Source organism: Pithys albifrons, chromosome 2 (assembly GCF_047495875.1).
Source record: "Pithys albifrons albifrons isolate INPA30051 chromosome 2, PitAlb_v1, whole genome shotgun sequence".
Taxonomy (NCBI): Eukaryota; Metazoa; Chordata; class Aves; order Passeriformes; family Thamnophilidae; genus Pithys; species Pithys albifrons.
This window is the reverse complement of record NC_092459.1, coordinates 69,723,719-69,748,680: the sequence shown is the minus strand read 5'-3', so window position 1 is coordinate 69,748,680 and position 24,962 is coordinate 69,723,719. Positions and strand designations below refer to the sequence as shown.

Sequence of the window (24,962 nt, the reverse complement as noted above, 5' to 3'; positions counted from 1 at the left end):
GCTCAGAGGTGACCTCATCACTGTCTAGAACTACCTGAAGGGTAGTTCTAGCCAGGTGGGGGTTGGTCTCTTCTCCCAGGCACTCAGCAATAGGACAAGGGGACATGGGCTTAAGCTCTGCCAGGGGAAATTTAAGTTGGATATCAGAAAAAAATTCTTTCCAGAGAGAGTAATCAGGCATTGGAATGGGCTGTCCAGAGAGGTGGTGGATTCACCATCCCTAGAGATTTTTAAATGCAGATTGGATGTGGCGCTGAGTGCCATGATCTAGTAAATGGACTAGAGTTGGACCAAGGGTTGGACTCGATGATCTTGGAGGTCTTTTCCAACCCAATCGATTCTATGATTCTATGAATGCTGTGCCCAAGCTGGCCTCCAGCCATCACATCACAGAGATCTCTATCTCCTCCCTCTACCAAGACAGAAGACTGAAGGACCTCACTGGCACACCATCCCTCAGTGTCACATGCTGCACCCAGACCTATCTGAAGTGAGCCTGGTTTGATCACAATCCCCCTTCAAAATCTCATTTAAAGCTCTTCAATGAGCCCTGCTAACTCCTGAGCAAAGATCATTTTTTCACCTTTGACACAGGTACCAGCAGGTCTCAGGTAATTTAAACTGAGGTGTGATCAAAACACTCCAAATCCTTCCAGTGACGCCAGGCATGGAGCCAGGTATTTATGTGCTGGCCCTTTCTGCTTCTTCCCTCATCATTCTCTGCAACTGGAAGGATAGAGGAGAACTACTCCCACTTCTGAGCCTTAATCAGCTGTCTCAAGATTGTCCTAAGGCTTCTTGTTTAGACTTCATCACTGCCTACCTAAAAAATGAATCATGGATAATAATCTGAGCACCATATCAGGGTAGGAAGCTTTCTCTTCACATCTTTAACCTGGGCCCTAGGGAGGCATCAGGCTGACCCAAAATGTGGGTCCACTGTGCATATTGAGCCTTCTGTTCCCTGCCAAAGGGCTTACAATCCTATTACAATGGCAAGTTCTTTTTTCTTTATGGAAGCAGTTTTGATGCGGGGTGCAGGTCAACTCATGACACCTTCGTGCTAGATGAACAATCATCCTTGTTATTGCTTGGTACCACTTCCAGAGCCTTTTATCCTACTGCATAGAAGCATCCAGGAAGTGGCACAGTCCAAGCTGAACATGTCACCATTGCCTCCTATCCCTTGAGTCACCATGTCTGCCTGTGGTGCTTGTTTCAGAGAAGGTAGATGCAATTCTAGCAGTCTCTCCCGCTCTCCTTGAAACTCCTCAACCTACCCCCCTGCTTCAGGAACTCTGTCACAAAGTGAAGTTCCTCCACCTGGACACACCTCCCACAGCCGTGCTCAGTGTTGCTGCCTAGTACTGACACAAGAGCAAGGCACACACTGCAGCCTAGAGGGATATAGATGAAGACGGATATGGTAGGATCAAACAGACTGAGAATTTGAGCCTGAATCCCTTCAAATTGCAGAAATATGCAGGGCGTCTTAGGAAAACACTTGTAAATATCAAAAGTGCGATCAAACTGACTATAGAACTGTTATGCTTATTAAGTATTTGGACTGTGGCTTGTCTAGCAGTCAACCAGTTCCTGGCTGGATTGTATTAGGCACTTTATAAACATTCCATTAGAGGCAGTCCTTGCCCCAAAGATACTCCCATTTCAAGTATCTGTTTATATTTTAAAAATCTGGTAATTATTTCCTGTGTACCACCATCATTACAGACCATTCTCCTATGTGAATTAAATGAAGAGAATTTTAATACAGTATATGAAAACAGTACATTTCAACACACTGGACAATGTCAGTGATACCCAGAATTTAACAGAAATTGAAGAAAGTACTAGTGTCCTTACACAGGAATAAAGCAGACCATTTAAGACTTTTAGTACAGCACAGCTATACAGCCCAAATGAAGGAAACATGCATAACAATCCAAAGTATTGGCTGTTGCAGCTTGGCCTAGAAGTCTGCTGTAAGAGACGAATCTTCATAATAACAGCAAAGTGAGTGACTGGCTTGCTCATCAGTTAAAGATACCTTTCTGTTTCCTAAATGTTGTTGGAGGACTTCCCTCCCTCCATGGGAGGTCTCTCACTTTGGTCACCTAAACTACAGGTTATACATTGTAACATCTCTTAAACAGCAACTTTATAAACAAAACCAGTCCAATAAATTGATTCTGTTGCTTGGTGGTTTTGATGTTTTCTCCTTTAACAGCACATGAGCTTGAAGATTTTGCTCATGATTATGATACCCATTTCTCCAAGAAATCCTCCAGCTCAAATAATTGTTCAACTGAAGTATTTCGCATTGAAACATATTTTATTTTGTACTGGTACAGTTTTTCCAAAAAATCCCCAACTTTCTGAAGCTGATCATAGCTGTCTTAAATAAAAGAGAATTTTACAATGCTAGCAAGCTAAATATCTGATGTATTTGTTAAATATATGATGCTCAGTGTCTGAGTCAGCTCTGTGTTTCTACCATTAAAAGCCATGGTAACAAGTAGTTATGAAATTTGAAACGTATTTGAAACACTGAACATTTTTGGGATGGAAATTTTCCACAGTGCTATTTATTAAAGCTTGTTAGAAATGATCCAATATAAAATACAAATTCATTAACTTCAGTAAATGTTAATTCACTGTATTTTTAATTTCAGTTAAACATTATTGGCAATTGATGTAAATTTAGAATTTTCTTTTGTTAATTGCCTTTAAGAGCAGAAACTTTTCTTAAGACACATGCCACTTCTTTACAATAGATATGATTAATTCAAAACATTCAAGTCTTTTCCTTGAAATCTCAAAGACCTACAAGTTATGCAAGTTGATATTTCTTATATTTATATTTTAGCTTTATGTGGCAGTTTGGAAAATCCTATCTCAGTCTCAGATAATATCTATAATAGAAACAGTTCTCATCTTTGGGACTGATAGACTTTATAAGGTAGGAAACATGACAGCATTTCTCCCAGTACACAGTGGATTTATTTCACAGAAGAGATCAAATCAGAACATTCCTCCCCAGACAGCACATTGATAGCCTGAACTTTACAGAATCAAATCAAGTTTCCCCAAACCTCCATCTTCTCTCTAAACACCAAATTTAGATTTTGGTAGTTATATTACAAGTTATGTTGATAATTTAATTCCTTTTACTGTTCACTGGCCTGTAAATATATTCAACTTCTTCTTCAAAAACACCTGTGAATCTATGTTTAGAAATGCACCAAGAGTTTCCTTTTTCTATTTAGGTCTCACAAACAAAGATTAAAACCAATGCAGTTTGCATTCATATCTCCAACTCAACTGGTAAATGAGGCAACTGCTTTATAAAATTCTTTGCCTGAAGCAGAACAAGATACATAGAGTAGGTCTCCTGAAGGGCAACAAGCACTTGGGATAAAAATGCTTCACTTGTTGTGATCTACTTAATCTTGTTGATCAAGGGCTTCTTTTAAATTCACACAGTCAGGTTTAAAGAACTGCTAACATAAAGTGTTCTCAAAATGTGATTGATTAGTGATAAGTACGTCTCTTAGAGAGAATTCTGTCCAAAACTTTCAAAATGCTTAATACTTAACTACCTGAACTGATCCAATAGTATTATGTTAATTTCACAGAACGGTAAGGAAGGTAATGTACAGTAATGAAATGCAGTGTTTCAATCAAGAGAGAATAAAAAAAACGGAGTAACAACCTTGTGTTCCGTAGTTTTTAAAATTCCAGTAAGATCCTGCTCCAAATAACAGCGTAGTTGTACAGATGTTTCTTCCCATACAACTGAAGGAGTGATGTGTTGCACTGAAGTGATGGGAAGGAGCAATAGGGGGCAAGGCATGAAAACCTCAGGACAATTTTGTCATCAAAGATTACTTTTTGTAAGGCCAAAACCTAAGGCACGGAAAAGGCTAAGATCTATAAGTGAAACATTGATGTTTACCAGAAACAGGAACTAGCAGAATATGGAAGAGAATGTCTGTGCCTTTTTTTCCCAGCTTTAGTTGTGCTTGTAATTGGGGCACTTTACTAGATCAACTCCTATAAATCTTGACTTCTATTAACATTTGTGGACACAGTTTAATTATCTAGTATAAAGACCACACTGAGAAAAGAGTCCCGAAAACCTTCTCAGTGACTATGCCAGTCTACAGAGTTTGCATCCATTCCTAGATGTCCTTCCTCTGTGCTGTCTAAAGCTACTAAAACTGCATTGAGTACCCACTCTGCTGATGAAAACACATCTGTTATCTATGAAATGTGTTGCTATTTTCAAAAAAAGATCTGAGGAATCAAAGACCAATATTATTGGCATCTGTGCTGCAAAAATTAATACAGCATTCTAAATGCAATTCTGGTCCTTGAAGAAGAAGAATGCGGACAAGAAAAGCCTGACAATACAATTTTCTCAGATTTTCAAAAGGTATTTGATAAAGTCCCACACTGCCATGGCTTCTGTATAAACAAATAATGGCTCAGAGATAGGAACTGAGGGCAACAATAAAAGGTCACAGAGGAGAAGCACCATTAGCAGAGGCCATGCACAAGTTCATGTTTTTCAGAAGATCGGTAGGTGATTAAGAAGAGTGTTTTTCCTAATGATAATAAATATTCCTGATGATACCAAGTTATTGCAGATGCCAAAGATAAGAGCTCACTCTGAGGAAGTGTAGAAGGACTTTACAGTACAGAACAACTGGCTGACAAAATAGCAGATTAAATTAATTCCTAAAAAATTCTAAATGTTAATAAATTAAGGAATTCAGGAGAGAATAGCTCTAATTTCAACTTCAAAATTCAGAAATGTTAATTGTAGATTTCACTTTGCAAACATGGATGAGACTTATTCCTATTGAATGAGAAAAACAGTTTCTTCTCAGGAGTAAACGGGAGTAATAAAGAACCTATACCATTTCTATATCACTTGAAAAGACCTGAAATAACCAGTTTTGAGCAGAGGAATCAAACATAAACCTAATTACAATCACTTGTACTGGTTGATAAGAGATATAGGGGAGAAAAGTTTTAGTCTTTGACTATCAAGAAAATTAAAACAAAACAGACCTTTACTTTCTTTAAAAACATTTTAAGTCTATAAAAGCAAGTTTGTTTAAAGTTATTTTTCAGATGTGATCTTAATAGCCAGAACTGGTTCTGAAGAGCAAGTCAGTCATGAGGAAGATGATTCCATTAAAGGTTTAATTTACTTTCCTTAGATGACAGAAATCAACTTACATGATTTACAGAAAGAAAAAACTACAGAGCAGAAAACCATATTTAGTCCATAAAAATGTTGCAGCATGAAAGGAAGCATTTAATGACTATTAAATACTCTTAAATACAGTAAAGATATATGAAAACTATAACTGGGCTTAGAACAAGTGCTAGCAACATGTTCAGTATTACTTATCTAAATGCAACAGTGAGACTGATTTGACATTGAAGGGGAATTAACTACACTGTTGTCTAAGACAACATGATTCCCCTTTTTACATGCAAATAGAAAACAGAAATCAGTTTAATTTAGAAATTTATTAAACATTAAAAAGGACTATGTAGGTGACACTGAGGGAGAAAAGCTCTGCTCATTTCTCTAGATCTGACTCACAAGAAGTCTTGTTTCCCTTAATGAAACATTTTAAACAAAGTTTAATGTATCCTTGAACTAGTGTCACAGGATGAATTTTTTAACAGCATGAAAAAGCCTCAAAAAGGATTCACAATGCAGAACAGAAAAAAAGGTTCTGTCAAATGGCTGAACCAAGACACTTAAGTATTAAATTTCACATTATTTATGTCATTAGCAAAGCTATATCAAGATGTTCCTATTGTTTATTTCTGTCCATTTCTCCACCTTCTGTCCTATTGGGTATAAGTCCCTCATTTGTGACAATGGACTCATAAAATAGACCATTCAAATGATCTGAGTTTCAAAGTAATCCTACTCTGAAAATATTTTGGGTGTATTTCAGATTTGATTTTTCCCCCCTTTTTTTTCTGGTACATCTAGATGTGAGTCTTTGTGAGTTGCTCCATTAAAAAAATGCATTAGCAAAAGTCAGAGTGTGGGAGCTGGAACAATTGGTGATTTTGTGCATGAAGGGGTTGAAAACTCCTACAACTGCACTGCCAGCAAAGCAAATGTGAATGGCAGCATGTTTGCTTCCTCTGAAAGGAGAGAAGGTGCTTCCACACACTGTATGGCGTGTCCCTGATGTTACTCATAGAAATATTAGACAAAGGTGTAGAAAATTCTGGCTCACTCAGTGCTTATGTCTGCACGTGTGTCTCATGCAGAGAACACTAGGGAATTCAGCAGTAGGAATCCGAGAGTTGCACAAGCCTAACAAAAGCAAGTAAATGGCTTTTCTGATCTGGCATTTTTTATGGAAATATAAGATTAAAAGCAATAATTTCCCTCAAAAATGAGTAACAAAGTGAATTTTACATTCCCATAATTATCACACAGAATTTAGAACAGGAGTTTTCCATTGACAAGCTCATGGTACAATAGGCATCTTCCAGACTGTTCTTGGTTAGTCAATGTTAGGCCACACACAAATTTTAAGATACATCAGCACAAGCACATTACTGAAAGACATGGCTGGACAGATCCGCCTGCTCCCTAAAGCTAAGGGAATTCATGTGACCTACAGGCATCTTCCCTTGTCAACCCTGGGAGCTATATTTTGGTTCTCTTCAGCTTTCAGCCACCAATACAGTTTGTGATGTGGGGCAAAATTAGCCACCTTCTACCTTTTTTTACCCATCTGCAATATGAAAGTAACAACATGGGTGTTCCTGGCAAAGAAAATGTTAGGCTGTGTGCTGTGCATCAGAACTTCCATGATGCTGCTCCAAAGTACTTTGCTATGGGCCATATATCTCAATTTATGTATCTTTGCTGAGGTTTAAATGACTCAGACAATGGCTTTGCCTATGTCTTATATGAAAGGAAGTAAAAAGCCTTACACCTTAATTCCATTTTCTCATTTTGCATTTTGTTTGTTAGTTGAATTCCTTATAAGTTCAACAAATACAGGTAATTTGTTTTTCCTGCATTTTATGTAATGCAAAGACTATATTTACAAGCAATTTTATCATCTTTTCTCAGTGCAAGGTACACCATGTAATTTTTATTTTGAGAAATCAAAATATATTTTGACTATTTTTGTCTTTGAGAAACTAATGAGTCCAAATTGAGGGTCCTTCTCTTCCTCTCAATTCCCAATAAAACAGAGTGCATGTGCAAAAGAAAACAAAAAGAAGAAATTAGTTTTCAACTAAATACCATTCTTTACTATTTTAATCACATTTCAGGTATTTTGGAAGAGAAACCAAGCCTGTTAATTTCAAATGTCTGATTTTCTTTTTAACCATTGCCTGTTTCCATAACCAGAAGAAAATTTGTTGAAAGGATTTGGGCTTGCAATAACCCACAGATTGATTAAATAATATAATTTTCATCTCTAATGATATAGTGTTCAAAAAGTGTAAACTTTAAGCAAGGGTGGATGGGGATGGATTTTGTCTTAAATCATGAAAATATATTACATAATTCTAAAATGTAATTTAAAATGTTTTTAAAGAACAGCTCTTTACTAACATTTTTGTTTGATGAACACACAGGAGAGAAAACTGCTTTTATAAGCATTTTATCTTTAAAGTTCAGGGTTTTGTCTTTCTCTTAACCTTTTCTCCTTCATCATATATATTACCTTGCCTAACAATAAATTGATTCAGTCTTTCACAGTAGAAATATGTTAGCAGTCTAGGAGACTGGTTATTCAGACATAACTCACCCAGAGGGACACTTCACGGACAGTAACCTGTGTACAATATAGCTGAGCCTACTGTGGATGCAGCTGAGTCACAGAAATGTATAGCTATGACTACACTGCTAAGATTACACAGTCATACCAAGTTTAAAAACCCTTAAGAGTATGCACTTTTAGATTCCTGAATTTGGCAGTGTCTTTTTTTTAATATTAATATGGTTTTAATTAGGAAGAAGCCTTTATCATTGATAATACTTAGACTCTTCACACATTAAAGCTGGTACTGAAGACTTTTTAAAATTAAAAAATAGGCACTTGAGAATATAATAAAGCAGAACCAACAACCAAATTTAGCTGGTAGATTCTTGAATGTGTTCCAACACCATAAATTAGGGCTTGATTTAAAAGACTATGTATCAAACCCGTACAAATACCTTGCCTATCAGTCTCTTTCTACTGCTAAATGCTGTGGAACAGCTCAAGCTTCCAGGTAATTATTTCTAAGCTAGATTCGGGTCTCAGCAAAAGTTTTAAATCCTAATGGAGTAGTTGCTTTCATAAACTTGCAGTCTTTTCTGAAGAAATTATTTCAGCTTCCAAAAAATGTTATGATTATAAATATAGTTGTGTGGTGTTGAAAGTACAGTTCCAGAGAAATGACATGATTCCTCTCTATGTGTTTTCCTTTTAGAGAGAAAAACCAGTGACATTGTTTTCATAACCTTTTCTCAAGTGTCACAGAGTAAGCATTCTGAATACTATATATTCCTTTTGACATTTTCAAAATCTACAGTAAGATAGAGATAATGGCATCTATAATTAATCTTTTTTAAATGGAGAAAAAAAAATTGAATGAAACACCCTCATTCCCCCCCCCCCCCCCCCCCCCCCCCCCCCCCCGCATTCTGACCCTTCTAACAATATTATTGCAGTATTATCAGGCTCCAAAACACATCTGATTCCCCTTTTTCAAACTTGTATTTGAGTCTTCATTCTGTATCACAAATACAATTGCTCTGTTTTGCTCTGTATTAGTTGAACCCTCTCAGGAAAACAGGACAAAGCACAGCAATGACACCAATCATGATTAACACTAAAGTTAAACAAATGTGAGAATCTATTTGTATGGGTGTAATGTGCAGTCTTAAGAATCACAATACCTGGTTCAGAATAACATCTCTTCAAGGTATTGATATAAAGAAACAGGAAAGGACAAAACAATATATCTGAGAGACTAAGTGCTTCAAGAAAATAAAGTTTTAGTGGTATTACACTTGAAGTTTTAGTGGCATTAAAATAATTTACTACCTTTCACATAATTCTAAAAAAAAGGTCTGAATACATAAAACATTCAAAATTAATATTTTTAAAATGTCATCTGTTCATTTTCCCTGTCCCTTTAGATGAACTGGTCTATACAGTAATGGATTTACATCATAAATATACAATATCAGCTAACAAAACATCACTTCACATTTACAAAGACTAAGAACCACCTCTAATAAAAAAAGAACAACAAAAATCAAACCAACAAAAAACACTAGCCAGACAGTCTGTTCTTCTGGATTACTTCATATCTCATGTGATTGAAGACATAAACCTTCTGGGCTTATATCTTAAAATTTACTTTCATTTGCAATAATCTTCATGAAATATACAGGCTGTCATGTCTTATGGCCTAGTTAGCAACTTTACAAAAATCTACATCTTATAGATACAATTTTAGAGGTTTTTACCCCCTACATGTTCACCTACTTTTTATTGGGAGAATGAGCTGAGGAACGACAGGAAGAATCTTGTTTCCACCGTGTTCCAACATGTCATGGATTCCTTGACGAGCAAAAAACTCATATGGAAATTTCCTTTCACAAAGCCCATCAAAGAACAAAGGCAGAAAGTAATGATAGTCCAGATTTTCAATCTCTACCTGAAAATATAAAATAAACAAACAAATAAATGCAATTTTTCATCACTAATACAATGTGATCAGACCAACAGATAATTCATGCCATCCACACAAGCATGTTTAGTAAATAATAATTCATTTTTTTTATCACTGTAGAATATCACTGAGTTTCAAATATGGTTTATGACCAGATATTAAAATACAGAAATATTAGACCTCAGGGAAAGAACAAAAATTAATATACTCCCATATATTTTCACTTTTTGATAAGTCAGTACCAGATTCTGTACCTTACTTTGCAAGCTACCCACAGGAATTAAACCAGTCATTTTAAGAATAATACCCTATTTCAGAAAAATCTGATATTATGTCTTCCTTTGGACACTCAAAACAACTAGCAAGAGAAATAATCCTGTAAGCAACCAGTACCCAGCATGGCACAAATATCAATACTTGTACAGATGTCCAAACTTTCTAGAATATTGGCCTAATTTATTTCCTATTAGTACTTGGAGCAAAATTATTATCAAGAAATTCCATAATTATCTACTGTGAAGAAAAAAAGGAAGCTATTTTTAATCTCCCTCCAATCCTAAAATACAAAGTGTGTTAATCTTAACAAGTTATGGATTTTGTGAGGGATTTTGCACTTTAGTTTTCTTCCCTTTTCCTTCTTTTAGTCATAAACACTCTACCACATACACTCAGATTGGCCAGTGAGAGTCAGAAGTTTGTTTATGGTCTGAATAAGCTCTGAATACAGCTAAGAAGTGACTCAACAGTAATTAACTTTCTCTGAACAGAACATGATCCTCAAAATCACCTGGAGACCAATCCACCTCTTTAAGAATTCACTCCCATCTTTGAAACACTGCTTAGGTGATACCCTATTTTTCTAGTGAGATTAGGTGGACTCCAGATAGATGCTTCACACCTAACAAGCTTGGTCATGTAACACCAAGCTGAAGCTCCAAATATCCTAAATAAAATTTTTCAGGTTAAGCAAACAAATACCCATTCATTGATTTCAGGACAGAAACTGCCTTCTCACTTGCATTGTGCAAGTCTGATCTAAAGAAGCCAAGGACTGAATTCAGGTTTTACACTTCTTGAGTAAATCCCACAGTCAGAAAGCAGCAGACAGACATTTTCTGTTTGCAGCCATTATTCATTTTCCTCTCTGCTTCACTCCGAGTACATCTGAATCCTGGTTGTGCACATCTTAGCTACTGACTTGACTGCTTCAATCTTCCATGTTGAAATGCCTCTATCTATGATAAATCAAAATTAAATTGGAACAGATACTTTAAAGTATTTCACATTTGCTGTGTACATCTCACTATTGGCGGACATAGTGCCCATTACATACTTACGTAGTGTCACATGCACTGATTGTTAATCTCTTACACAAGGTTAAAAAGAGCAATTGCAAAACACCTATTCACCCATGTGAATAAAACCAACTCCCAATAAGGAACTATGCAGAGGAAGGAACAATGAAAACCCACATCGCCTACTTTCACAACATCATATATGATTTGCTTCTCTCTCATTTTTCCTTATTAGCTTTTTGCTTCACAAGAAAAAATGCCTTTGTCAGATGTCTTTAGGGTCAATATGAACCTAAGGAAATGACCTAAGTTGCTGCTGGGGAGGTTTAGATTAGATATTAGACAAAAATTGTTCACAGAAAGGGTGGTAAAGCACTGAAACAGACTGCCCAAGGAAGTGGTGGAGTCACCACCCATGGATATGTGGCTATGGCACTTGAGGACATGGTTTAATGGTGAACATGGTGGTGGTTCTGGGTTGACAGCTGGACTTCCTGGTCTTTTCCAACCTTAATGATCTATGATTTTTTGAATATCCCAGGGTCAATTTGTGAGAAAGTTCACAAATAACTCTACTAAGCAACCATGTATGAAGATCTTAACAAAACAAAAAGACATTCAAATTCCGAAATTGGTGAGTTTTGTATTTTTGAGGACATTCAGCATGATACTGGCAATACTGAGATGGTAAAAGAATTCTGCCCCAAAAGTCACGAAAACAAAATACAATAATATAGTAACTACAGCCTTCTGGTGACAAATGTAAATCAAAGGCCAAATTGTTATTACAGCAAAAGAGCTCTATCAGGTAAGAAGTGATCAGGTGGTCAAAAAATCATTGACAAAAAGCAGGACTAAGAAGAAGAAATTTTTCCCTGTTCTGTCAGTAGGACAACAAAAATTCCTTTAGCACATTTCTTTTTTAACATTTAATTTGTAGTTAATGATCTTGTTAGATTTTTTATTGAACATTCTAGTTTCAGAAAATCAATGCCAAAACTAACAACAGCTACTTGGGTCTGGGGAAAGCTTTATGTGTGAAAAAGAGAGATACAATTAGTAATGCATGGGCTTTTCTTTTTAAACTGGGGGGTGTTTCACAAGCTAAAACATCTTTAGCACACTGTGTGTTGGGGGAGTGGGGGCAGTTGGGTTAGAATGTATTCCATATATGACAACTCTTTCAAAATTGCAAACTATTTCCATGGAAAAAATATGCCTGATACAAATGCATATTAGATTATTGAATCAGGATTTGACACCATTTTGTTCCAAACACATATAGTAGAATGTCTCATTTATTTTCTTCCACGCTTCACTAGTATCTCCTAACTGTATCTACCAGTTATCTTTCTTCTCAAAGATGTGATATTTCTGATACTCTAAGCAATTTTTTCAGCTGTTCTTTGCCCTTGAAACATGCTTTTTCTGTTTCACATATAAAGAAAACTTCTGTCAGTGTTTTTTAGTGATAATCACTGGTCAAAAAAAGATATTATCTCTGTCAACTCTGTATTATGGTTATACACTGTATACACAGGAATGATAAATCAGCTTTACAGTGAATATGATTTCAGGGTTTAAAAACAACTCTGATTTTTATACATGGCACCAAGGATTTATTATGAAAAAAACCTTTATAAAATATAGGTATGACAAGCTGTAGATCATGAAGCATTTGTGTACACTATTCCCTACTCAATTAGTTCCAAGGCTTTAAGTGGTTGGCAAATAGCATGGGTCTGAAAATGATTCTGATTTTTAACTTATTTCTTGAAGTGTCAGCTGTCCAAGCATACAGACAATTTTTACTTAGCATTTTTTGCTCTATAATAACTCCCACAATATGGAAGCCAGAAATATTTTGCCTTACATTCTATGGTGTGAAACCCTTTCCTTCTGTGTTTACTATTTAGCTTTTAAAAGTGGCTATTATACAGCTGTTCAGAGAAAAATGTGGTTTTTTCTGTTTACGCCCACAAAATTCTTTTGTTTTTTTTATATCCACCCACAAAAAAATGCTGATTAAAGCTCAAATTCTTGGCAAAACTTTTCCACACCTGACAAAAATGCTGCAATTATGGATTTTAAAAAGAAATCTTGCAGTAATTATTATGAACTTCTTTACTTGTGGTTTGTAAGTTGTGCAGACACAACCTCTGAACTTACAGTAAATAGGTCAGCCAATAAAAATTGATCTATAATATATGATTACACAACAAAAGCAAGCATAGTATAATGAGTAAAATCTGTTTCAGGAAACTTCCAGGCTCCTTATATATACTAAAAGCTCACTAGGTGGAAAACAATATACAGTTAAGAACTGTTGCTTTATCAATACACATAACAATGTACAAGATGGGAGGCAACTAATGACAGTGTCACAGTTAATTTGTCCAGGAGAAAATCTGTTCCTGTGAAGCAGCTCTCATAGTGAGAGGCAAGTCTGCTGAGAGAGTGAAAAATCAGATAAAGATTCTTAGTTGAAAATAGTAAAATAAGCCAACCTGCCTGCTAGATGAAGAAAGCAAGCTATTTGAGAGAACTTAACATACAGAAGTAGTTTGACAATAATTATATCATTGGTCTTCCCTAAAGAATCTTATTTAAAATAATCTAGTAAACTAAAAGGCAAACCTGAGTTTTAGAAAGTAGTGTTTAAGCTATATAACCAATTTAATTTTCCATCTCATTTCACACAAATGATTACATAATATTATGTCTTTGATATGATTATCCAAAAAATGGATTTGATCTTCTAGAAACATTATACCTAACTGTGCATGCACTCTTTTAATGTCTTTCTCTAAGGCATTAAAATGAGGTATAGTAAAAACCCTCTGGAATTGTTTGTTTGATAAGGGCAAACAGGAGTTTTCGTAAGGATTGCAGAGATTTGGTAAGGAGTATTTGGCAAAATAATAGTTCCTTTTAGGATTATTTTCATCTCTAGTTTGCAAGTTAATGGAAAGAGAAAAGCAGAAACATTCTCAAGCAGTCTCAATTTTAAACTTCCTCATTTTTCTTCTAAGATTTCTTTCAACCTTCTTTTATGCTTGTTTTTTGGGTTTTTTGCTTCCAGTTTCTCTACTCACAGTCAAGATGAAGTCTGTGCATTTCCCAGTTTTTCGTTTCTTGCTTTTAGTATATTTGATTCATAATGGCATGTTAGTTTTAATATTCATTATGGAAATGCCCACTAGTATTTTCCAGACTTGACTAGATGGAGTTTTCAATATGGGGACTTGTTTATGGGTCAAAACACGATTCTGCTGTTACTTTTAGGCCCTACAAGATTTCTACCAAGAAATTATTCTCTTTTTAGTCTGCTATATTTCACCTTTCAATAGGGTCATATTACATAGGTTCTCTACATTAAAAAAAAAAAAAGGGTGGAAGTTGTGACTTGATTTTGTGCTCTGTAATTAAACGCTAAAATATTTATCTTAAAAACAAGTGGAAGATGATCAGACTCAAAGAGAAACAGATAATGGCAAGGGAGAAACTAGATAAACACTCCTAACCCAAATCTTTTAACTCAGTCAAACTTTATTCAGAGCCTTTTTAACATATTTGGTAGATATTTAAACTTTCCACAACAAGTTAAGTAACGAAACTATTAGCTTCCTACATACAAATAAAGAGAAGCAAAAATAAGATATGTCTTTGGAGTGTTACTGTCCTGGCTATCTGAATTCAGCTTTGAAATAACTCATGTAAAAATAAATAACTAAAAATACAGAAATGTTACATAGATAATAATTTTGAATTTACTGCATTCCGTACTTCCTCCATGTTAGCTACAAGAGTAGAGTTTTAATACATACAAATGTATGTATTAATGTATGAAGTTGGGACACGGTAACACAAGTTCTGAAAACACTGAAGAGGAGTATGATATGAAAAGCCGTCCAACTAAGATGCACATCTTAAAGTAATATAGCTCCAAACTCTTTCTAATTTTAGGGGCATATAATTGATAATGGTTTCCTAGCTATTATTCCTATCTGCACAATGAGGCTCTTTCAACTCCTAGGTCCAAAATGAAGCAATACATTTCTCTATTCCTGCAGACTAATTGCCTCTCTCCCTCATTTTTCCACTGCTTTCTCTCAGCTGGCATTGCTGCCCAATCCATGTGAATTCTTTTCAAATTATGGGGAAACACTCATAATAAAATGCATCCACTTACTTTTACATATGAATTAGAAGCACGGCTAAACAAATGGTTTGATCAAAATCATTTGGCAATATGGCAACCAAAGTTGATTCTTAACCCACTCTTAAGCAGTACTGGCAAGAACTTGATATGATCAAGACTTTTGTAAAAACAAATACTCAAATTTATGTAACTACAGCAGAAATACTCCATAGATGTTATCTGGAGAACTGTTACTAGCAATGGTGATGGTCCTGCATATGTGTCGTGGTTCCATCCCAGCCAGCAGGCAAGGCTCACGCAGCTGTTTGCTCACTCCCCCACCAGTGGGATTAGGTAGAGAATTGGAAGAGTAAAAGCTGGAGAACTCATGGGTTGACATAAAGACATTTTAATAGGGAAAGCAAAAGCTGTGCATACAAGCAAAGAAAAACAAGAAATTAAGTCACTGTTCCCATAGGCAGGTGTTCAGTCACCTCCAGGAGAGCAGGGCCCCATCACATGTAACAGTGACTTGGGAAGACAAATGCCATCAGTCCAAACATCCTCCCCTTCCTCCTTTTCCCCAGCTTGATATACTGAGCCTGATGTCATATGGTGTGGAATATCCCTTTGCTCAGTTTTGATCATGTGTCCTAGCTGTGTCACCTCCCAGTCTCTCATACACCCCCAACTCCTTTGCCAGAGTGGCAGTACAAAAACGGCCTTGGCTCTGTGTGAGCCCATCTCAGCAATAACAAACACATCTTCATGTTATAAACCCTGTGTTCAGCACAAATCCAAAGCACAGCCCCATACTCGTCACTGTGAAGAAAATTAATTCTACCCCAGCTGAAACCAACATGATATGATAACCAAAACATTTTCTTTTCAGTTGCCACATCTGAAAGTGACAATCTTACTGGGGTTACTGAGATGAGGAAAATTAATAGTCAACAAGAAAGTCATACCATTCCCTAAATAACTAGAGGATCAATGACTGGCTCAGAAATGGAGGCAAGGAGAAGGAAGATATGAACTTCTGTAGAATCCTTTCCAGCTTGAAAGACAGCAAAAAACCAACCTGAAATATAATTGGTTTTTATTTAAGAAATGGATTCTCAACTACATGCATGAATCTCTAACTCTCTGAGCCATGCCATTCAGAAGATAATTAGCACATTTTGGGGAGGAGGGGATTCTAATCTTGCATTTTCATAAATATTTTTAATTCTACTGCCTGGATTTTCATTTTAAAAATATACACTTAGTTGATAATACAGAGCAGGCAAGTCTTGCCAATATAGTGGAGGGTCAGTGTACCCCACAGGAGAAAAGCAGCATGACAAACCCCACAGATACAGGTCTTATAGTATGATGTGCAATGTTGAAGTGACAGAGGAACAGCAAGGACTTCTACTACAGTCTAGGAGTTCATCAGGGTGACAAAGTAAGACAGGAAAGAGAGTTGAGCTAATTAATCATTATGAGCCATCAATATGATGCAGATGTGAAAAGGGCAAATACTATTTAAAATGTATGAGGTATTTCTAGTATAGCTAGAAAAACATTAATGCTACTACACAAGGCAGTTGTGAGATCTTACCTGTTATAATCATCAATGTAACCTAAAATAAAACACACAAATTTTATTCCAATTGATTCATTATTGGAAATAACAGGGACAAACTGATGTATAGGAATATACCAAACTGGAAAAAGTAAAGAAAATTAAGTGCTACCTTATTCTTCTTTATTTGGATTCTGATCACATTAATTTATTTAAGTCAACTGTTTTCCAATAAGCATGTAAAATATGTTATTTTTTCAATATGGAAAATTGCTGTAGAGTACACTTCAAGGACTGCTTTCTTTCAACTGATGGCAGGCATTATAAATAGAAAATGAAGCACCCTGAGAAAAGGGCTCTGTAAACATGACTCTGACAAATGCTGAATATACTTGAGAATATTTTTGTGTGCAGTGAACAATGGACCACAGGATTACCTCAATGGAGACGAAAGTATTTCTGCTACATCAGAGTGGACACTTATCTAGTTACATTCCTCTTACTTTTCAAAGGCTTGCTGACACACTTTCAGACACATCCAGTTTTTTTTTATAAGCACAGTAATTGTGAAATTTTAAATTGCAATAGAGGGACATTATTTCTCTCATTTTATTAGTCTCTCTTATTTGTGATTGCCTAATATGAGCATTACACAATGCATACAGATAAATCACACTTATAATAGCCAGGTGCTATTATATGTATTGTATACCCCTCCTCTGAGGGGTGAATGGGAATTAATATCTTCTTTGAGATCCACAGCCCAGTGGTGGATTAAGTTCCAATCCCAGCTGCAGCATCTAAGAGCATCCCCACAGGTGCACTTCGGCATCAGCAAGAATCAGAGGACAAGCCCCATTTTTTCACTACAGAACATGCAGAGAATTGTCATGGTGAAGAAGAAACATGCCATTTTCAGACACTTTATTGGACACCAGTGGACAACTCTTCTCAGAAAAGGAAAGCAAAAATGGTAAAACTGTCCCAGGCAAGGAAAGGAGGCAAGGCAGAGATTAATACCCCCTCTCCAAGGCAGAGTCTGAAGGTACAAGGACAATAAGGACCTGGTTTCTAGACTCTCCCACTATCTTCTGAGGAAGATATACTGATCTTCATTTATTTACTTTGTGCAGTCTGAAGGTAATTTTAAACTTCATTAGAGGAAGAGTGAACCAGTTTGTTAACCCTCACAAAACACATACAACGTAGTACGCTAGTAAAGGATTAAATTAAAATTGCCTTTTTGGAAATAAATATTCTTTTGCTCAAAGAAGTTTTGCTACTGTTTCCATAAGATGAAACCTAATAGTCATGTTATTTTTAAAGAATTGTGAAGGTAAATCAGAAAAGACAGTCAACTGATTGTATCCCATCAAGGAAGCTAGTGGCCAAGTAATTGTTTTCTTATTTTTTTGGCATTAATTTCCTTACTCTTTGCCAATTGTTCATGCAAAGCTGTGTGTTGAATTAACTTGAAATTATTTGGTTTTAATGAAAAGTAACACAAAGTTCCAAAATCAGAGATAAAGAGCACTGGGACAAAGGCACACATAAAAAAGTGGGTGCTGGTTTAAAGGTAAACCAGCAGGAGAAGTGAATCCAACTCAAAAGAGATTTGAAGTCAGAGTTAAAATTTAATAAAAGTATTACAATGAATGCAATGATACAAAGAGAAATTGGTTTTGCCTCATCAAACCCAGTAGTATAACCCAGCACCCTGGGGCACAAACAAAATGGTGTTTGTTAGTTCCTGTCCTGAGACCCCCCCCATGGTTCCCCTGAGTCCAAAGTAAAAGGAAGGGAAAAACCTTTTGGTGCAGATGATGGTTGCAGTCTGGTCGAGAATGGTGGTCTCCTCCTGGCAAGGCTCTGATCCTCCCCTGGATCCAGCAAGTGGTCCCAGAGGTCACCAACCCGAAGATTATATACCCTCAGCTTCAGGTGGGAGCACCCAGTACCTCCCCCAGGGCAGGGAGTTCCACAATGGGTGATTTCACTCTGTGAGTCATGGTGTATTTTGGAATCATTGATGGCCCATTAGCAGACATGCCCCCTCAGGCTGGGTGTGGAGGTCCTAATGACACCCCAGAGGGGAGTTATCACAGCTCCTCTCTCATGGGCGTCTTTCACACCCAGCTTACATTCTGAGGGGTCAGGTGTGCCCTGGGCAGCTGCTGCAAATGGTTAATTGTTAACAGTTTGTGAGAAATGGCATAGAGGGTTTAGAATACACAGCTTTGGTCACACCCACACAGTGATAAACTGGTTCCATCTGGGACAAAGTCTGTGAGAAAACAGCTCTCTGAAGATCTCATTTCTTTTAATAGTTAAACCAGAGCAAATATACCATAAAACATTCTACAATGCAATGCACAGATAGAATTGTCCATCCATCTGATTTTTTCATCTTTGATACTCACATGTAGGGAAAACCTGGTAGTTTTATGGTGTTAGAAATTGTGTAATCTTCAAAACATGTCATTAAACATTAGAATTTTTAAAAAAATATAATAGAAATTAGAAAACCAAATTAGGATAGTGATTTTTCTACACTTAGAGCATTCTATGATACAGTTCCTATCAGCTTCCAAATCTTGACATTTATCTCTAGGCAGAAAAGTGGGCAGAATACCCATAAAAAATAGAATAAAATAGTGGTATTATGTTTACTCTCCCCAACAGAAAAGGAAATATTTCTTCAAATGATTTAAGGTGTATCTACATTACTAACTTATGTTAGAAATGATACACAATTTCAAAGTTGATCCAAACAGGGAACATTTGCATTTTGCAAGAAAAGCAGCAAAAGTGTTGCTGTATATAAATGAGTTTAAGCTATTTCTTCTTTTTAACCTTTCCCATTATTCCTTATTCTGAGGTAAGGACTTACTGATAGTTTCCTATAGGAGTAGACATGTTGCTCACAAATTCCAAAAATGCACAGCCATGTGGGAATTTCTGGGCATTGTCAGAGGAAAAAACATCCTACCTATCTTACACTTGTTCCAATCTGCATGTTTTTAGGTTGCAACTGTGTATTTGTGGATTACATCATTATTAACCATGGAAAACTGTATGAAACAGGAAGGAAGACAGTCTATTAGTTTATTATACAGTTAATCTTACCAATTTCACACAGCATTTGAATAATTCCCTTAGTGAGAACAACCTACTGTACATGCTGATTTTCTAAAAGAAATCTGCTTCTCAGAAGCAGCATCCAAATCCTATATGCACAAGGTCTCAGTGACTTAACTGGTTGTCTCATAAATTTAACAAGAACTGAGAACCTAGTTTACCACACTAAATTAAAGTTTTTATATATCTCTTGCTCTTTTGAAACAAGCTTGCTAGAGTCAGAGCAGAAATTTGTAGACTGTACTTTGCAGATTCAGTTTGCTGAAAGCAATCTCAGGCATAGTTTTAAGTTAACAAAATAATAGATAAAGGATATCTGGCTCTGTAGATATTGAATTAGGATTTCAAAAAGCTTTCAACAGAGTCCTTTTCAGGAGAAGTTAGTAGCCAGAGGAGGCAAAATTAAGTTCTTTCATGAATTAAAAGCAGGTTATAGTAGAATTAGCAAAAAAGCTAATAGTGGAGTGTCTTGGAGTTGGCAGGAACAGTATATTATCATAAGCCACAACAATTTTAAATTAAAAGTGTTACTCAGAATGATAGATATTATGGAATGTCACAAAGACTTGAAATTGGCTGACAAAATGAAATGATTTACTAATATAGTGAAGAAAGAATGCAAGATAGAAAAGTAAAAAGTATGGACTATTTTGCAACTTATAATGCTGCAGTTTCTGGTAATTGCATTGACTCCTATTAAGGCCAAATCACATCAATGACTATGCAAATATATAGGAAATGTTGGTCTACTTAGAAATTCTTGGTTGGAGGTTGTACTGGTTTAAAGGTGAACCAGCAGGGGAAATGAACTCACCACGAGAGAGATTATAAGTCAGAGCTAAAATTTAATAATAATATTACAATAAAAACACTGACACACAAGGGAAATTGCTTTCAACTCACAAAATCCCAGCAGTATAACCCAGTGTCCTGGGGCACAAACCCAAGAGGGTTTGTTTGCCCTTGTGCTGGGACCCCTGTGGCTCCCCCAAGTCCGGAGTAAAAGGAAAAGAAAAACCTGTTGGTGCAGGCGAGGGCTGTGGACTGGGCGAGAGCGGAGATCTCCTCCTGTCAAGGTCCTGCTGCTGCTCTGGATCCGACGAGAGGTTCCTGAGGTCTTCTTACCCACCACTTATGTACCCTCAGGGAGCACTCAGTCCCTCCCCCTGGGCGGGGACTCACACAATGGGTGATTAACTCTGGGAGCCAGGGGGTATTGTTGAACTGTTGATGGCCCATTAGCAGCTCCGCCCCCCCTCAGGCTGGGTGTGAAGTGATAATGGCTCCCTGGGCAGCTGCTGCTAATGGTCCATTGTCCTTGGGGAATGAATAGAGGGGGTAGAATACACAGCTTTGATCACCCCCACACAGTGTTAGCTGGTCCCTCCTGCTGAACTAGGACAGTGGTAAATAAAACTTTCTGCTCACTGAACAGAATTATCTGAGCTGTCACAACAGAGAGTACTCCTCATAGATCATTGGTGGGCAACTTCCCCTAATTTTGGATGAATTTGAGTTTGCTACTTTTGGTTATACTCCTTCCACCATTGATCCAATGGACACAAAGAAGCTGAGATTCCCCAGTATATTAAATGCATATAGTAAAATCTAAATTATTTTATTGGTTTAATGAGTGATTAATTTGTCACAGCAAAGGAAGTGATTACTTTCCCTGTTGTTTGTGATTTCAGCATATTTACTGATCTTACTACTGAAAGGAAATCAACAAAACAATATCAGTTTAAAATTCAAAACACATCTAGTCAATTTCTCCTAGACCTAAACTAATCCATTTTGAAAATCAAGTGACAAATGTTAGATGCACAAACTACTGGTCATTCTTTCATTTCCTAGAAGATCTAGCATAGAGTTCCTAACTGACCTTTATTTTTATACTGATTAAGCCTAATTAAGGAACAAATAAATAATTGTATATCTCTAGAAGTAATATAACTAAGTAACAAGCCAAATATCAATGGAGCTAGGAAACTGTTTCATTTGGACACAGCACATTTTGCCCAGTATAAGCATTTTAATGATATTTCATGTAGAAAGACACGACATCAATATTTAATGCTATTTGGGATATTACATATACTGAAATGTATAAAATAACTTTTTTTTTCAGGATAGTGGATAAGGTTACTCAAGTAACTAGGATATTTTAAGATCTGTGTTTCTTTAACATATGAATTCTTCACTCTCCCAGAATACAGACAATAGAAAAACCCACATTTCAGTAAGCTGAAGTCAAGCATGCATAAAAAGTGTCTGACCTATCTTGTGCTTTGTTCAGAGCCGCAGGAACTAGATTAAGCTCTGTACTGATTAACAGGATTTCTTCAAGGGGGAAACTGGTTAAACCCTTACTGATGTTTAAGACCAAGGTACTTTCAGAAAGTGCCAAGAAGCTGCAGAAGTTGACAAAATAATTGCATGACTGATTGTGTTGTGAATGGCAAGTCTTTAAAGTCTTTATCCAGCTTTTAAAGTGGTATATCCGTTTGTGAATCTGTTCACCAGCACAATAGGCTTGTTTGGCTCAATTTCCCATATATGAAAATTAGTTTCTTCCCTATGAAAGAGCAATGTTTGAACATTTCCAAATAACCATCCAGAATCCAGAAAGATACTATAAAACAGTGGAACAGTTGCCATGAACGCTGTATATCCAGCGTATATCTTGCACCTTACCAACGAAGAACTTATACAATCAAATCTTTCTGAAACAAGTTGAAGAAAGCTGGGCCACAACGTGTCAATCTTCCCTAACTTCAGGACTAGTACAAAGGAAAACCAAAACATTCTCACCACCTCCAAGTGTGTCTGAGAAGGAGCATGGACCAAGAGCATTTTGGAGAAGTGGACTGTCTAAAAAGATGATGTCAACCACCAGAAATCCTTAGTCCCATGGCCTCCAAGGCTCCTGGAAGATGGCTCTGAAGTTACTTCATATTTTTCAGTCATGATCTGGTGGAATGAAATACCAGAGACAATGTGCTAGCAATGCTGAAAGGTCCCCAGAGTTAAACTGCAGACAGGTGAATCATATGCTAAATGAACCAATTCCAGACATTGACAAAGCCCTGAAAAGGAAGGGAATACTGCACCATCTGCTGGCGGACACCAAACAGTGTGAAGGTGTTCTATTTCAAGATTGAACTATGAAACAAGATAGGCAGGGTATTACTGCAAATTTCAAGGTCAGATTTTGGAACAAATTGACTGGGTTAACACAAAGAAGTTAAAATCCTCCCATAACGAAAATCCATGTTATTTCAAAGAAGTCAAAATTAATTTTCAGAACTGGTAACTGACAGCATGACTAACAGATGTTTTGATAAACTATATCTCTGCTTAAAACCAAAACAAGGTATGAGTCATTCTCTGAGTCCAATGCACAGTAGTGAGGAAGAGGGTAATTTCTGTACAGCTAAATTCTTTGAGGTACAAAACAGGATGGTTGCCTTTAAATTGCATACTGTGAATAGTCTTGATAGTTGCTTATCCCGAATCATGGATGAGCATTATCTAAGCAAATAAGCCCTAGACAAAATCATAGCAGGGACTGTGCTATCTGCATATTTAAAACAGTGCAGTGTCAATGCTCAAGGCCATACTATCATACAACCTTGTTAGTTTTCTAGGATAAACTTGGAGGTTGGCATGACTTACACAAACTGAGGTGGAGTGAAGAGCAGAAATACATTTGCAAAAATAAATCAATAAGAGTTGCCTTGCATAACTTTTTAATACTATTTTAAATATATAAAAGGAAATATGAGAAAAATGTTTGGTGCAGACACATCAATCAGACTATTAAACAAGTTGAGATGATTTGAGACAGTATTACTCTCAAAAAGTTAAAAATAAAACCAGCTTTGGGAGGAGATTAGAGTTTCTTGTGGCATCTGACATGCATGTCTGTGAAATGAGTCACTGAACATAACTGTTACATTGATAGTGTCACTGAAGATGGCATTTAACAGTTGGAAATAAGTCTTCAGATGACTTTCAGTCAATACATCCATATGACCTTTGCTGAGGTGTGTTTTTGTTGTTTTTTTTTTTTTTTTTTTAGATTTCTGTGCAAAATGCTGTGCCAGTCCCAGTTTTCTTCATATATTGGATGCAATGTTATGTTATGATAACTGAGTACATGGATAGCAACCAGGTAATTCAAAAGGTCTTTTTCAATTTGGTACTCATAACAAATCCTGTTAGGTATAAAAAAATAGGCACTTCAAATAGGTCAACTGACCTAAGACACTGAAGTTAGAAACCCTTCCCAATGTAGTTCTGATTGTTTTATTAAGCATTTATTTGCTCCTTCAAGAAAATCTTTTTCCAAACCATATCCAATTCATAAAAATAGACTAAGTCTTCAGAAGAAAGGAGTAGTTTTGGTGAAATCTGGATAGAAATATTAAAATGTACTACAATACTCAAGGCTTTATTTTATTGCATTAGAGAAATAACAAACAATTTTTTTTTAAATTTTAAAAAATAACAAAGCTTCTGTGGGTGAATCCAGTGGTCATTTGCCTAAGTTCAAGTGAAATTTCTTATAGTAACATGTACTTTAGGACTTAGCAACTGAGTGAGTTCATAAAGGATTATTTTTTAATTAAAACCATGACTAGTAGTAACCCTACTTCAAATGTCAGAGTATGGAGGTTTTTTTCTCTCTGGCATAATACATTTTATGTTTTTAATTGTACTTCTTCTGTTTCCACACTAAATTTATCTTGAAAATCTACATGCCGTGTAATGTTGAAAATGTATAAAGATTTTTTAATTTGTTTTTAATAGAGTCCATATTATTGAGATTCTAGATAAATTTATGGAAAAAAACCATATTGTATCAGTGCATAATGGTGCTTTTTTATTCTTGAAACAATAAAGAAACAATACCAAATTATTTCCCAAAGATCCCAGAATCTTTCTTACATTTTGTGGATCTACTTTGCAGGCATATCTATAGTTTTTATGGAAATCAGTAAAATGCTCTTTTAAAAACATATGAACTTAAGGTCTGAGCATGTTGCAGCTATTGTGAGTGGTTACCACCATAAAATCCTACCATGCA

General features: G+C 36.2%; 1 protein-coding gene across 3 annotated transcripts in view; it reads right to left on the bottom strand.

Annotated features, from left to right (window-relative positions):
- Positions 1-24,962, bottom strand: part of PACRG (parkin coregulated) — a 228,692-nt gene that overhangs the window by 99,281 nt on the left and 104,449 nt on the right. For all 3 annotated transcript variants that reach the window (XM_071549422.1, XM_071549420.1, XM_071549421.1), the window contains one exon: positions 9,546-9,717. In XM_071549422.1, coding sequence (XP_071405523.1) covers positions 9,546-9,717 — 172 coding nt within the window. The remainder of the gene's footprint in view (positions 1-9,545; positions 9,718-24,962) is intronic.